We start from the raw sequence: 12,723 nt of genomic DNA, 5'->3' as shown, positions 1-12,723 counted from the left end.
CGCTATTCAAGTTACCGACACTGGCGGTCTGTTATTCGTTACTTATTAAATCTTACGAGTGAAATCAAGTTCTGCGACAAACTGATTACTAAAATTTCACCGCGTGAGCGAGCCAACACGAGTTTCCAATACGACATGCGAGAGATACCTATACTTGAAAGTACGACGTGCGAGCGCACCCATAAGAACACATGGCGAATCACCACCACAGCCTATACCTGTAACGTTATCATATCACCCGAGTCATTATCTTGTCAGCGATCGCGGGGTTTTGCAAACTATTTCACACATTTTTGAAGTGTTAGTTTGTGAACGCGGTTATTGTTGATATTCGAATCGCCGTCTACGCCGGCTCTGCGGTAAACTAATTACCAAAATATTACATTGGAAGTGATTCCTAGATTTAGCAAACTGGATTAGTGTAATAAGCGATAGTAGCACAAAACAGCTGCACGGGCAACAATTCAGCGCGCAGGTCATTCGAAATATAGGTCGCACTGCTTAATCCTCACAACAAGCCACGTTTCCGTTTGTGCGGTTATTGTTGGTGACTCGTACATATTCAACACCGCGCGAGAGATGGTTGAAAGTGCGAATCACGACCGCACCCATAAGAACACATGGCGAGTCAGTAGAGACCTTGTAAGAATACACGACGATATACACATTAACAAAGGTTCATTTACATGACTACTTACTTGATACATATTTAACACGAAGTACGACATGCCAACAACGAAGCCGCTTGCGACCGCAGTCTATACTGAAAAGGGTTACCGTTCGACCACAAGACACAATAACCGCTTGCCGCCCCCGCCATAAGACATAAAAGCCGCTTGCCACCCCGGGTTTCCCAGCCGCTCACGACCCCCGCCATAAGAAATAAGAGCCGCTCACCACCCCCGCCATAAGACGCAATAGCCGCTCACCACCCCCGCCATAAGAAATAAGAGCCGCTCACCACCCCCGGTTTTCCAGCCGCTCACCACCCCGCCTATACTACCCCATGCAAAAAAACGTTAGTTCGCGACCGATCATATATACTACTGGTGACTCGAGTCAAGTCGAGTCAAATAAAGTCACGAGTGAAGTCAAAATTAAAGTCAAGTTGCCTTTTCGTAGTATGAGGCATGAATAGGGGAGATGTGGTACCGATGGATCACTGGGACCGAAAATACTTTGACAATTCCCTATGATAATTCCATGATTACACTCCGTGAACTTGTCTAAAATTGCATGCTGGCAAAATCTTTCCTCGCATGCAAAAAAATTCGGCGTGCACGAGCAATGGGCTCTCTCACAGATGATTTTTGCTTTAGGGGGTGTAAACTAAATTTAGATCGACATATACATTTTTCTTTGTAACCGTCAACACGAACAAACCAGCAATCATGTTTATTGTGAAGTGTAGGGCTTGTATCAGGCTATATAATGGCACCTATTATTTTTTTCAGTACTTTCCTTGAGTGGACTTTTTTTCGATTCATGTATAAAATTCGTAGGGTGGTGACCGACAATACAATAGCCAAATCAAGCAAATTAATCAAGCATACTAATCATGAAACAAATGAAACATGCCTACGTACAGAAAATATTTATGTAATAATTGCATATGATGTTTTATTGGTATAACGAGGTATTTGGAAGTCACGCTGTCGATTTTCGGGCAATATGTATGTACCCTCAAATTTATAAGTCCGAGCCTGAATCGAAACGTGATTTTATGACAACATTTGAGTTCATATTTATTCCATTTTTTGACTTTTATTGCGACCAAACATTCTTCTTTGGCTTGCTGTAGCTTAGATTATAATACTGAGCAAGAAAAGTAGTCGCATTTGAGTTTTTAGGGTATATGTGTCATAGGTCCCGGGGTCGTGTGTCATTGGACCCACCGGGTGGGGACCGATGACACGTTCGAGCAACAAATTTTGAACGTCCATAAATATTTTTTGAAAAGACGGATATTCATGTATATGTGCGCGATAGGTAGAGCTTGTATCGAAGTGCTGAGCCAGCAAAAGATCTGCTGTTTTCGGCTGAACATTTCAGGGCCAGCGATCATTTTCCGATTTTTGATCCATCGGTACCACATCTCCCCTACGTCATTACATTTTGCTAGCCGTCTGAAATACAGATTGAGTGGTCATTGATTTTGAACCGATGAACGAATATAGAGTTGACTATTCACCGAAAAATGCGCTGTATCGGTCACATATACGTAGCCTCAGTTTATAGTTACCAACCAAAATAGAGAATAGAGAAAGGAATTGATGAGATGCAATACATTACATTTTACCCATTTACATATTGATATGATAGAATTCGAGCCTGCGCCAATATGGTTGAGGAGTATATAGAATATATTTGAATTCAAAATCAATGAAACAAGAGGTTTGGTTAAGGTAGATAATTTTCTATTATATTACTTTACTACTAATTTACGACAACGTAAGCTGTAAGCTTCGATCACTTCGTTTGTCGTCAATTTATTTGTGAGAGAACAGTGGAGGCTCAAAAAACGCACGATCATTGAATGATTGTTACACCAGCGTTCGCGTACAATCCGAACATATGCAAGATACAGTGATTTTTATCGACACCGATTAATTGATGACTTGAAATTGACTCGTGAATTTTGCTCCGAGTCACGAGTCAATCCACATTTCTGATACGCCGAGTCAAGTCAAGTAAAGTCATTTTAATAAAGTGACTCGAGTCATGTCAAGTCATGCGAAAAGGTGACTCGAGTCTGACTCGAGTCATCCCAACACTATTTTGTATGCAGCGATACTGCCAATCAAGGTTTCAAGGATCCCAGCGGAAAATAGTATCAAAACCATAATTCTCGTTGATAAAATAACTTTCAGGGGCGAGGAGCGCATAATTTCAGTACTCGAAATAATCGTTTTTTGCTACTCGATTCGAATCATTAAAATAAATACTCGATTCAGATTCGAGTACTCGAATCATTTTGCCCAGCCCTAGTTATTGCTCACTGCAAGGTGTGATGGCTTTTCACGAGAAACTGTCTTGCGTGATTTTATTCTCTGTTTCAAACGATTGTGGATTTTGCACAGTGTTGTGACCGTGGCCTTCGACAAGGCGTTCTGGTTGCGAGATACGATATCGCTTCTACGTGCCGGGCATATTTTCCAAAATTTATGAGTAAAATATATCCGTTCTTAGTAATGATGAAACCTGATAACGGTGAAAATGGTACTGTCCGGATTCAGTGATAAGCCCGTGACATTCCACTGAAATTTTGCAACTCGTGAACTGCTCCAATTCTCGAGCTTGCATGAGCGACCGGTTTAGCTCGAATACCTTATTTTGATGAAGAAACATAAATAAATCATTTCAGAAAGTTGCACGGGGATATGGGGATTTGATTCAAGGATATATTCCAATTAGAAATTCCACACTATATTATCAATCCATTCTGTGAAGTTCCCGAGTATGGAATGATTGAGGAGTGGATTAAATTGTAGTGCTGAATACTTTTGAGTTCAACCCGAAGTTAAATATCTCCAATTATTGGTTCTGGATTCACAATTGAATAAAATAAAACTACGCTCATTGGAGTCGGGTTGACTTTCACGTCGTTTCCCTTCCCCGTGACAAAGTTTCTGACTCACAGCATAAACTAACTTGGCAGTACGGGACGTGTACACTGGAAATATTGGAATGAGATTGCTCCTATAAAAACTCAAACCCAATATGACGAGGATGATAATAATACAGCAGCTTCATCCGTCTCATTTTTAGATGCAATGAATGCAGACCAACTTTCGTTCTATGATTTAGTCGGGGTGAAGGGGGTTTCGGGGGAAGGGCACTGGCTCTTTACTCGTTGTCCAAGGGGGCGGTAGCTCGACAAAGTTGGGGAAACACTGTTGTATATCAACAATCGTATCACAAGATATGACGTTACCGGCATGAAATTTCGAATAATCGAGGCGGAGAGAGCACGTAAGCTCAATGTACTATTTTAGATGGTACGCAAACTCCTTCTGTAAGCACAGGCTGGGTTGGCATATTTTGATAAAAGTCGACTCCAAGACACCCACATGAAAGTGTGAACGGCCTCTATCGACAACATGGAATCTTCCGTTTCGATAATTTTTCGCACAAACAGGATTATCCAACAAATGTTGGCCAATGGCAGAATTTATGGAACAGACAAAGGCTAAATATTCTGCCATTGGCGAACATTTGTTGGAAAATCCTGTTTGTGCGAAAAAGAAGTAGTTCTAGTTATAGCTCTAGCTCTGAAAACTCACTAGATGTAGATGTCTGGTCAGCACAGTGGCAACGTACAATCTATAATATGATATTTGTATTGTAGCATGCGAATCTTCTGTAATCGTTCCGACAATTTACCAAAACTCTTCGTACAATATTACGGCACACGACCGGGCTTACTTTGGAGATGGCGGGAATTGCAGTTGTTTACAAGAAGATCAATTGTTGTTTCAACGGAATGGGGTGAAATCGAGGAAAGCAGCATATTGTTCATATAACGCTGTCTGGTCAGGATGTGAAAACTTGCAATGTTGGTCAGGTGATACAAAAAATATGAAATATAAATCGTTGTCGAAACATGGATTATGGAGTAAATTCAAGAATTTTCATAAGTGAACGCTTTATGAATATAAATACTTGTTAATATACATGATCTATATAAGTGACAACGATAACGGGAGTGATTTAGCATGAAAGAAATCATCTATTGCTGCTACAATATTATTGTTAAATTATAGAGACTGTGGAATGGAGGACAAACTCTCGAACTGTGGTTCTATATTCATCCACGCGTTCGGTTAGAACTTATAACTTCTTATTGCCAGTGCGAAGAGCAATATTACGGTGTAGTTATCCCATTTTGATCAATCTGAATCGGCATTCAATGTCAACGAAAACCGCAAACACATAAAAATTACGGTATAATATGAAAACACTTCAGAAAATACATAATTTACACCAGAGGTCACACCACTGGAGATCATATTAACTTCTGGGACTTGAAACTCAGTCTCAGGCTAGAATAAAAACTATGGCAAGCATGGCGGCTGGTCCAGTGTATTTCAGTCTTTGTCACTTAAACTTTACCCGTTCTACGATCAGGTTAACAAACTGCCAGTCCTGGAATAAATCTCAGGATATTGACCAGTCTGCTAGACTGCTGTAATGATAGAAATGTGCTGAAAGCAGGGCATTGTTCTATTGGGTTGGTTCTCGTGCCAAATGAGCAAGTGTAGACAAATAATAATTGCTATCTCTTCAAGAACATATTATTTGAATCACATCAAAAAGCATCCTCATTTACAAATATGTTTTCTGGAAAAACACCAGACTTGCCGAATTTCGAAAAAATACACTAGAACACTAGGTCGAGACAAAATACACATAGCTCTAGCGCAGTGCTTTTCAGCCTTTTTGAGATCCATTCGCTCTTTTTTTGTAACATAAATTTCATTTGCAAAAACTAATCGAAAATTGTTATACAAAAAGAAGATGAAGGTACTTAACAACATTTTGTTCATATGTGCAATAAATTAGCTACTATGTAGCTTAATCTATCAAGTGTCTTATTAAAAATGCAACTTTTTCGCTCGTTTTGCTCTCAACTATTTCACTTAAACCCTTCCCGGCCAAACTATGTTGTTGGGAATTCGTACAAGAACGTCTACTAGTGCTTGAATGGTCAGGTCTAAAATCTGTTCTGCACTCCTATCCAAAATGCAGCGTATTTTTCGTGAGTGAACAATGCTTGCTGGCAGAAATCGTTTTTGAGAGTTGACACAATAGTCCCTGAGGCTCCAGTTTGTCGAAAGGATGAAAAACCCACATGTTTGTGTTGAGACTTGAGGCTTTTGCCTTATGTCTTGGAACATAAGGTGCAGAACGATCAAGGAGAGTAGGCAAATTAGAGCTCGCTACCTTATGACACGTCCCTCCAACTTCTGTCTCGCGAGTTTATGAGAACGGCAAATAAACTCACGATACTGTGCGTTCTACTCTTTAGCTCAATCTCACTTGAGAATTCATAACAGCTTAAGAACGGTAAAGCAGTTTTTAGACAACCACCAAAATCTGAGGTTTTGTGGCATCTCGCGACCCGATGCCTCACCCATGAAAAGGAATTCATTTTTAATATTACAGTTGTATGCTACGATTTCACGGGCATGTATGCCATACATAACCCGCACACCACAATTCAACCCAACACAGCTCTACAAAACATGTCTGACGCACGCGATTTCAAATTAGTGCTAATTAAATTACTCTGCGTATCGCAGTTCCCAATCCCAGTCCTAATCCAGAAATTTTGTATACTCCAATCCTAATCCTAATCCGATATAAACTTGGAATTCCGCTAAGAAAGCCAAGATCTTACGCCTATATTTCTTTAAAAATAAATAAAGCGCATATTGAGTGCCAAGTACATCAATATACTTTGGTAGGACGAAACACTTTGTCGCCATTCGCCACAGGACAACAATATCCCGAAATTCGGTATATCCAATCCTATTCCTAATCTGAAATCCTAATCCAATTCTAATCAGACAAAATCTCACAAATCCGGTTTTCCGAAATCCTAATCCTAATCCATGCTCATCTCTGCCTCACGTCCACACCATCTCTACTAAATAGTCGATTGCGCGCATGCAAAAATTACCGACAAAAACGCAGATCGCATGAAGCTTTGACAAAAAAATTGGAAATGGTTGCTCTCGCTGTTGGTTCGCATCCGTCACCACCGCGATGGTTTAAATTTAATATTTATTATGAAGAAAGTATAAACCGTGAATAGACTAAAATTGTCAGAATAATATAAGTCAATATAATATGTAAATGCTCAGGCCCCTGGCCTTGCGCAGAATCCCTAGTTTAAGACTCTCATTTGCGGATTCAATTTCTGCCGATTATCTAGGAGAATCAGAGTTTGATGCTGCCCAACTTGTGGATTTACCATAATGATTTAATTCAGGGCTCTTCAACCGGGTGTATGTTACACCCTACTGACCCTACATGGGCCCAGGGTGCACCAAAATGTATAAAGGGTGTACCACTTCGACAGGGTGTACTGGGGTGTATCAGATTCGCATTACAATCAAACTTCTACGAACTACTGCAAATAGAACTAGAACTAGAAATATTCATTTTTTAAAAACTCGCTACAATACATATGTCTATAACTTCTAACTTTTTAAAATACGCAACTAGAACTAGAACTAGAACTACTCACATTTCAAAACTAGCTACTAGAATCAAATCTAGAACTACTCACGTTTGCAAATCTGCAACTAGAACTAGAACTAGAAATACTCACCTTTCAGAACCCGCAACTAGAACTAGAATTAGAACAAAAGACCTTCAAAAACCGCAACCAACTAAAAAACAACCAATTAGGTCAGTGGCTCGTGCGTTTTTGGCGCACAATGTAAGTAATGTATTAAATGTGCAGTTAGATGCGAAATGTAGTAGATTTTTGTTTTTGTGACTCACAGAAAATTGCGGCTTCCCCAAAAGCTTGTAGATTGGCGTAGAGTACACCTGGACATTTTATGGCCCGCGAATAGTGGCTTCAAATTTTGAACTATTCATTTAAATGTATACTAAAATAGGGTTACCACACGTCCTCTTTTAAAAGGATTTGTCCTCTTATTTTTAACTTTTTTGAAAGTGTCCTCGGAGGACGCCTAAATGTCCTCGTTTTTGAGAATTTGTCCTCTTTTTGAGACTTTTCGTTAAGATATAGGAAATCAGCGGTCAAGTAACGGTCCGATGGGGTTTTCGGTACTTGAGCCGGAATAATGACATTTTTGTTAGTCAATCAACGTAATTCGGGATTTGATCAGGAAAGATGACCTTTTAGTCAACCAACCACTAAGTCACTATTTTTTCAGGTTTTACTCCGGTATTTCAAATTTGATAATTTTGAAAATGTCTAAGTCTGATACCCTAACTAAAACCATGGGCTGTATAAATTGAACTGGAAATGCGTTTACTTTGAAGGTTGATTATTGTTTGTTTATGCACCGTGGTCACGTAGCCTACGTTCGTCGTATGCGTACTCTAGATTCAAAATAAAGTTGATACAACATGGAATAATTTTGGTCAAAATTATGACATAAACACGCAGTTAAGCGGAGGCTGTGAGAAGGCGAATTTCCGAAAACCTGCCTGCAAAACCACCAACACAATACCAGGCTATTTCCCCAAGTTACACGCCAGTCGGGATGTTGACAAAGCTGTTAACACTGTTTCTTGTTGACCATTTTTTTGAATTATTACGTGGGATAAATGTTATTTTTGTACCTAAACTCTAACTTCCTAATTGCCATATAGTAGGCCAGTGATTTTCAACCTTTTTGGGCTCAATTTCCACATTTTTAGAAAATAACCTTCATTCGCACAAACCAACCGAAAATTGTTATGCAAAAATAAGATGAAGATACTTAAGAATATTTTATTCAGATGTGCAACAAATTGGCTATTATACCTTTGGCCATCAAGTGTCTCATTAAAAAGGCAATTCTGTTCCCTCGTGATGTCAACTATTTCACTAAAACCCTTCTCGAAAATAACAATTCACTTTTGCCAAAGCTACGACAAGTGGTGCGTCGTAAGTTAAACAAGTTTTTACAATTTCGTCGCAACTACAAAGGTTGGGAAGACACTGCCCGTGAATATCCTATTAGGTCCTGGGCACCTTCTCGGTCCAAACGGCTTATCGTTATGGAAATCTTTATTTTACGTTGAATAGTTACTTTGGCAATATAATCTGGATATCCATTGGCAAGGAAATATATTTGATAGTATTTATTTCAAAATCCGGTTTGTCATTACTGCAAATATTCAGGGCTCTGTGTACCAGGGTCCTTATCAATTTGATTTAAAGTTTCACATGGCAAAACGAATCCCATGAAAGATACTGACCACTGAATGTAGCCTTACGATGGACAGATGTAACAAAATTATTGTTCATCTTCTCAACAAAGACATCCAAAAACGGCATCGAATTGTTATTCTCTTTTTCCACAGTAAACTTCAAAGAAGGGTGAAGGACATTCAATTCGGCCAGAAACAAATCACATTGAGCTTCATCATTAAACATGACAAAGGTGTCGTCAACATAGCGATACTAGGCTACATCATGGCCGATCAGTACTATCAAACAATCTCTTTTCATGAAACCCCACAAAGATGTTAGCCAAAATGGAGCCGACTGTAGGACCCATTGCAACACCATCTATCTGCTTCTATACATGGTGTTATTAAAACTGAACTCAATCTCGCAAGTCGGCATACGCATAAGGTTCACGAACATGGATTTGGAAAAGGGCGGAGAAGGAAGCTCACCACCATAAAGTGCTGTGGTGCAGATCTCTATGGTTTCTTCGATAAAGAGGCTCGATATATCAAATGAACTGACCTTGGAGGCATCATGATCAACATTATTGATAATATTATCACACGTGAACGAGTCATGAATATAGTTGTCATCATGGAGCGCACTCACCGGCTTAATAAATTCTCCCACCCACTTCGCGAGTTTATGGTACGCCGATCCGACCATCGATAATATTCGGCCAAGGGCACGTCCGATTTGTGGATTTTCGCATGACCATACATTCGTAGACGGAGTGAACCAGTCAGTCTGACTTCGTCATACGTCGCCGATGAAATCTTTCGAGCCTTTCCCAAGGTTAGGAGCGTGCGTTGAATACCGGATACGATTTTCGCCGTGCTATCATGATCACAGACTGGGCCGATAGTTTGGAATTTCGTTTGATCGCTGAGAATAGTATTCATCGTGGAAATGTAGTCCGATTTGTTCAAAATAACAACCCCAATTCTTTATCAGGTTTAGTAATGTGAACGGACGCATAAGTCTTCAGTGACCTGATACAACGATAGCAGTCCTTGTTCCTCAAATAATCGCTCTTGTTTATCGATGTATCACAGAATCCATGTGCCAAACTACTTAATTTTGTTTTAAGAGCAGCCAATTTCACCGTGTAGTCCTTAGCTTTAGTTTCATCATCATATGTTTGCCGGTGATGATGCAATTGACCGAGAAGTACTTCAAATTCTGCGAAAATCTCATCACGATTCACGTCATTCGGAGGGATGGCAAAATCAAGACCTAGTTATAACACAAACTTCTATGTATCATTCAGGGAATAGTCAGATAAGTTTGTAATCACTGTCTTATCGCATAACGATTTACTGCCAAACCTGTTCGCGATGAGCAATTTGATGTTGCGTTCGTTCTTGGTAGCCGTGATATTTTCTTTGTGTGAGTCGATCTTCGCCATGTATCGACAAAAGCGAATCAGATAAAAAAAACGACAGAATGGGGACGACCTCCTTCTTCAATTGCGCGCAATGTGTTGCACCGATTGATATAATATTACTTTCTATCTCGTCACGAAGAAATGCGCGTTCGATGTTGATGTTCATCCGGGCTCGTGACTTGTCAAGTCTTTTTTTTATAAACTTAGGAAGTAGGTGCTTGCTCAATCATGCCTTTAAAAAAGCCTATATTCTACCTAAAATTTCGAACTTTTCCTCGCGTTCTGACCAACTTATTCAAGATCCTAATCTGTTGGTCGCTGAACCTTTTGTAGAAGTACTTATATACGTTTTTGGAAGTACAAAACTTCAATATTGCAGCAAACAATACGTTCACGTTGCAAAATTTATTCCATTGGAAGCTTTTCGACTGGCTCTCATCAGGAGCGAGCGGCAGTAAATGAGGTTAGGCAAGTTCGAAATATGGAAATAATTTTGTCGTTGTGCCGTTGTGTCCTTGTGTTTGAAGCCGGATCAGTACTTTTCCTGATATGGCTGGAGTCAGATCGGAGCCGGATCAGTACTTTTTACACTAGGAATATGGAAGTCTTACCCCCATCCACCATCAAATCAATAGTTAAAGTGAAACGTTCATGGAAATATACCACATGCTAAGTCCAAGTTGGCATAATTACTTTAGATAAGGGTTGGGTTTGATCTTCAAGTTTGTAATGTTCTGTTTGCATCGCTTCAATCAATATTCAATACTATCCTGTGACTGTGAGTACAAAATTACTAACGGAGTTTTTCGGACCGGATCACGGCCATTTCTCGAACGAATCCGGTCTAAGAATCGGACCGGAGTCGGACCAAGGCTTTAACATACAAGATCGGAGTAGGACCAGAGAATTTGTCTATCCGCTCCGCACTACATATTGTCCTGCTCTTGGATTTGTTCACAGTTTTGTTTTTTTGATATCAGGACATAACATATACTTGAAACGTTCCTTTGTATAAACCCACAGTTTAAGGTGCCAGCTTGTTCCATTTCTTTCTCCGCCATTAAATTGATATTGCATGCATTTTTATGTTCTTTCGGTTGGAAAACTACATGACAGCAATTTACTGTCAGCTCATGCATAGCTGTTCAATTCTGTACTTTCCCATTTCAGGGACCAACTGGCGAGACCGCCGAAAATAAAAATTTTGTCCGGTACACAGCGAGAAAATAACGCAATTCGGGATCGTTTTTTCGCCAGAAGACAAACCGCAAAGCGATAACTCAACTCACCCCTCATCTCACCCATCCCGGCCTTAGACTGTCACCTTAAAATGTATCACAGGTTATCGCTCCTTACTTGTAAACTTTTATTAACACACAGTTTAACCAACTGAGTTATATCAACAAAACTTGATCTCGAAATACTAGACAAAACCTGTTTTCGTTTGTGCTATCTTAGCTAAAGCCAAGTCATACTTCCGCTTCCAATTTAGTACGGGAATTGTCGTGTTTGGGTGGGGTTATTGAACTTCTAGCTTGCAAGGCAACCGTCGCTTTATAGATATCAATAAAATGAATATATTCCATCACATAAAGCTCTTTGTTATGCAAATCGAAGAGAATAGAACCATACCAGAAATGATTTAATACCAAGTATTTAAATCCCTCCTTCACATGCAACATACTTGATAATAGTTGCAGTAAAAAGTTGCATGAATAATAGAAAAAGTTGCAAAAATTTGCAATATACAATTCTTACAAACAGTTTAAAACATCATACTACATATATTCTGAGAAGGTTATCTAGGAAGCTGCCGAAAGCTGTAAAAAACTGGTGAAAGTTGCAATAACTTGCCCTAGTGATCCGTAATAAAACAAACCATATTAATAATCGCAGAAGGACTTTCTTCCATGTTTAGCCTGTTGCTATAACAATGGCCAACAAAAAAAAACTTTTTTTGAGTGCCAAAGATATTCTAATGGTTTCTAGGTATGTTTTGGAAGCTGAGTTCGAAAATGACATCTGTTTCTCTGAATTGGCTCTACTTTTTGAGATATCGATATTTTACTTCCGTATTTTATCCAACAATAGATGAACTTCTTTACTGCAAAGACGTCGAGAGGCATTTACCGAAAATGGAGGTATATGATTGATTAGCGTGATTTGAAAGCTTACTAACTGAACTTTGGCCGTTACTGAACGTAGTGTTTGGTTACTGGTTCGAGTCTCGGCTCTGCCATGTTTCTATGTGTCGGAGGTTTATCAGGGCTCCTCATCGCCGATCCCGCTCTAAATACAGCGCCCTGAAAAGCCCAGAGGAAGAGAGAGCCGAACTCTTGAAAGATGGCAGCTAAAGACCAGAAAAAGGAAGCAAGACCGCAAAAGACATTGTGTTAATGCAATTACCGTATTGGAC

The 12,723-nt window shown here is 39.6% G+C and overlaps 1 protein-coding gene across 1 annotated transcript in view; it reads left to right on the top strand.

Annotated features, from left to right (window-relative positions):
* The window catches only part of LOC145446609 (uncharacterized), a 122,227-nt gene that overhangs the window by 58,519 nt on the left and 50,985 nt on the right, over positions 1-12,723 (top strand). Inside the window, exon 4 of the mRNA XM_080324954.1 lies at positions 4,349-4,564. Within this exon, the coding sequence (XP_080181080.1) occupies positions 4,349-4,564 (216 nt within the window). The remainder of the gene's footprint in view (positions 1-4,348; positions 4,565-12,723) is intronic.

The sequence above is a fragment of the Botryllus schlosseri genome, chromosome 9, assembly GCF_051294905.1.
Source record: "Botryllus schlosseri isolate E-star chromosome 9, Bs_hap1, whole genome shotgun sequence".
Classification (NCBI taxonomy): Eukaryota; Metazoa; Chordata; class Ascidiacea; order Stolidobranchia; family Styelidae; genus Botryllus; species Botryllus schlosseri.
The sequence above is the reverse complement of the archived record's forward strand: the minus strand, read 5'-3'. Positions and strand labels throughout refer to the sequence as shown.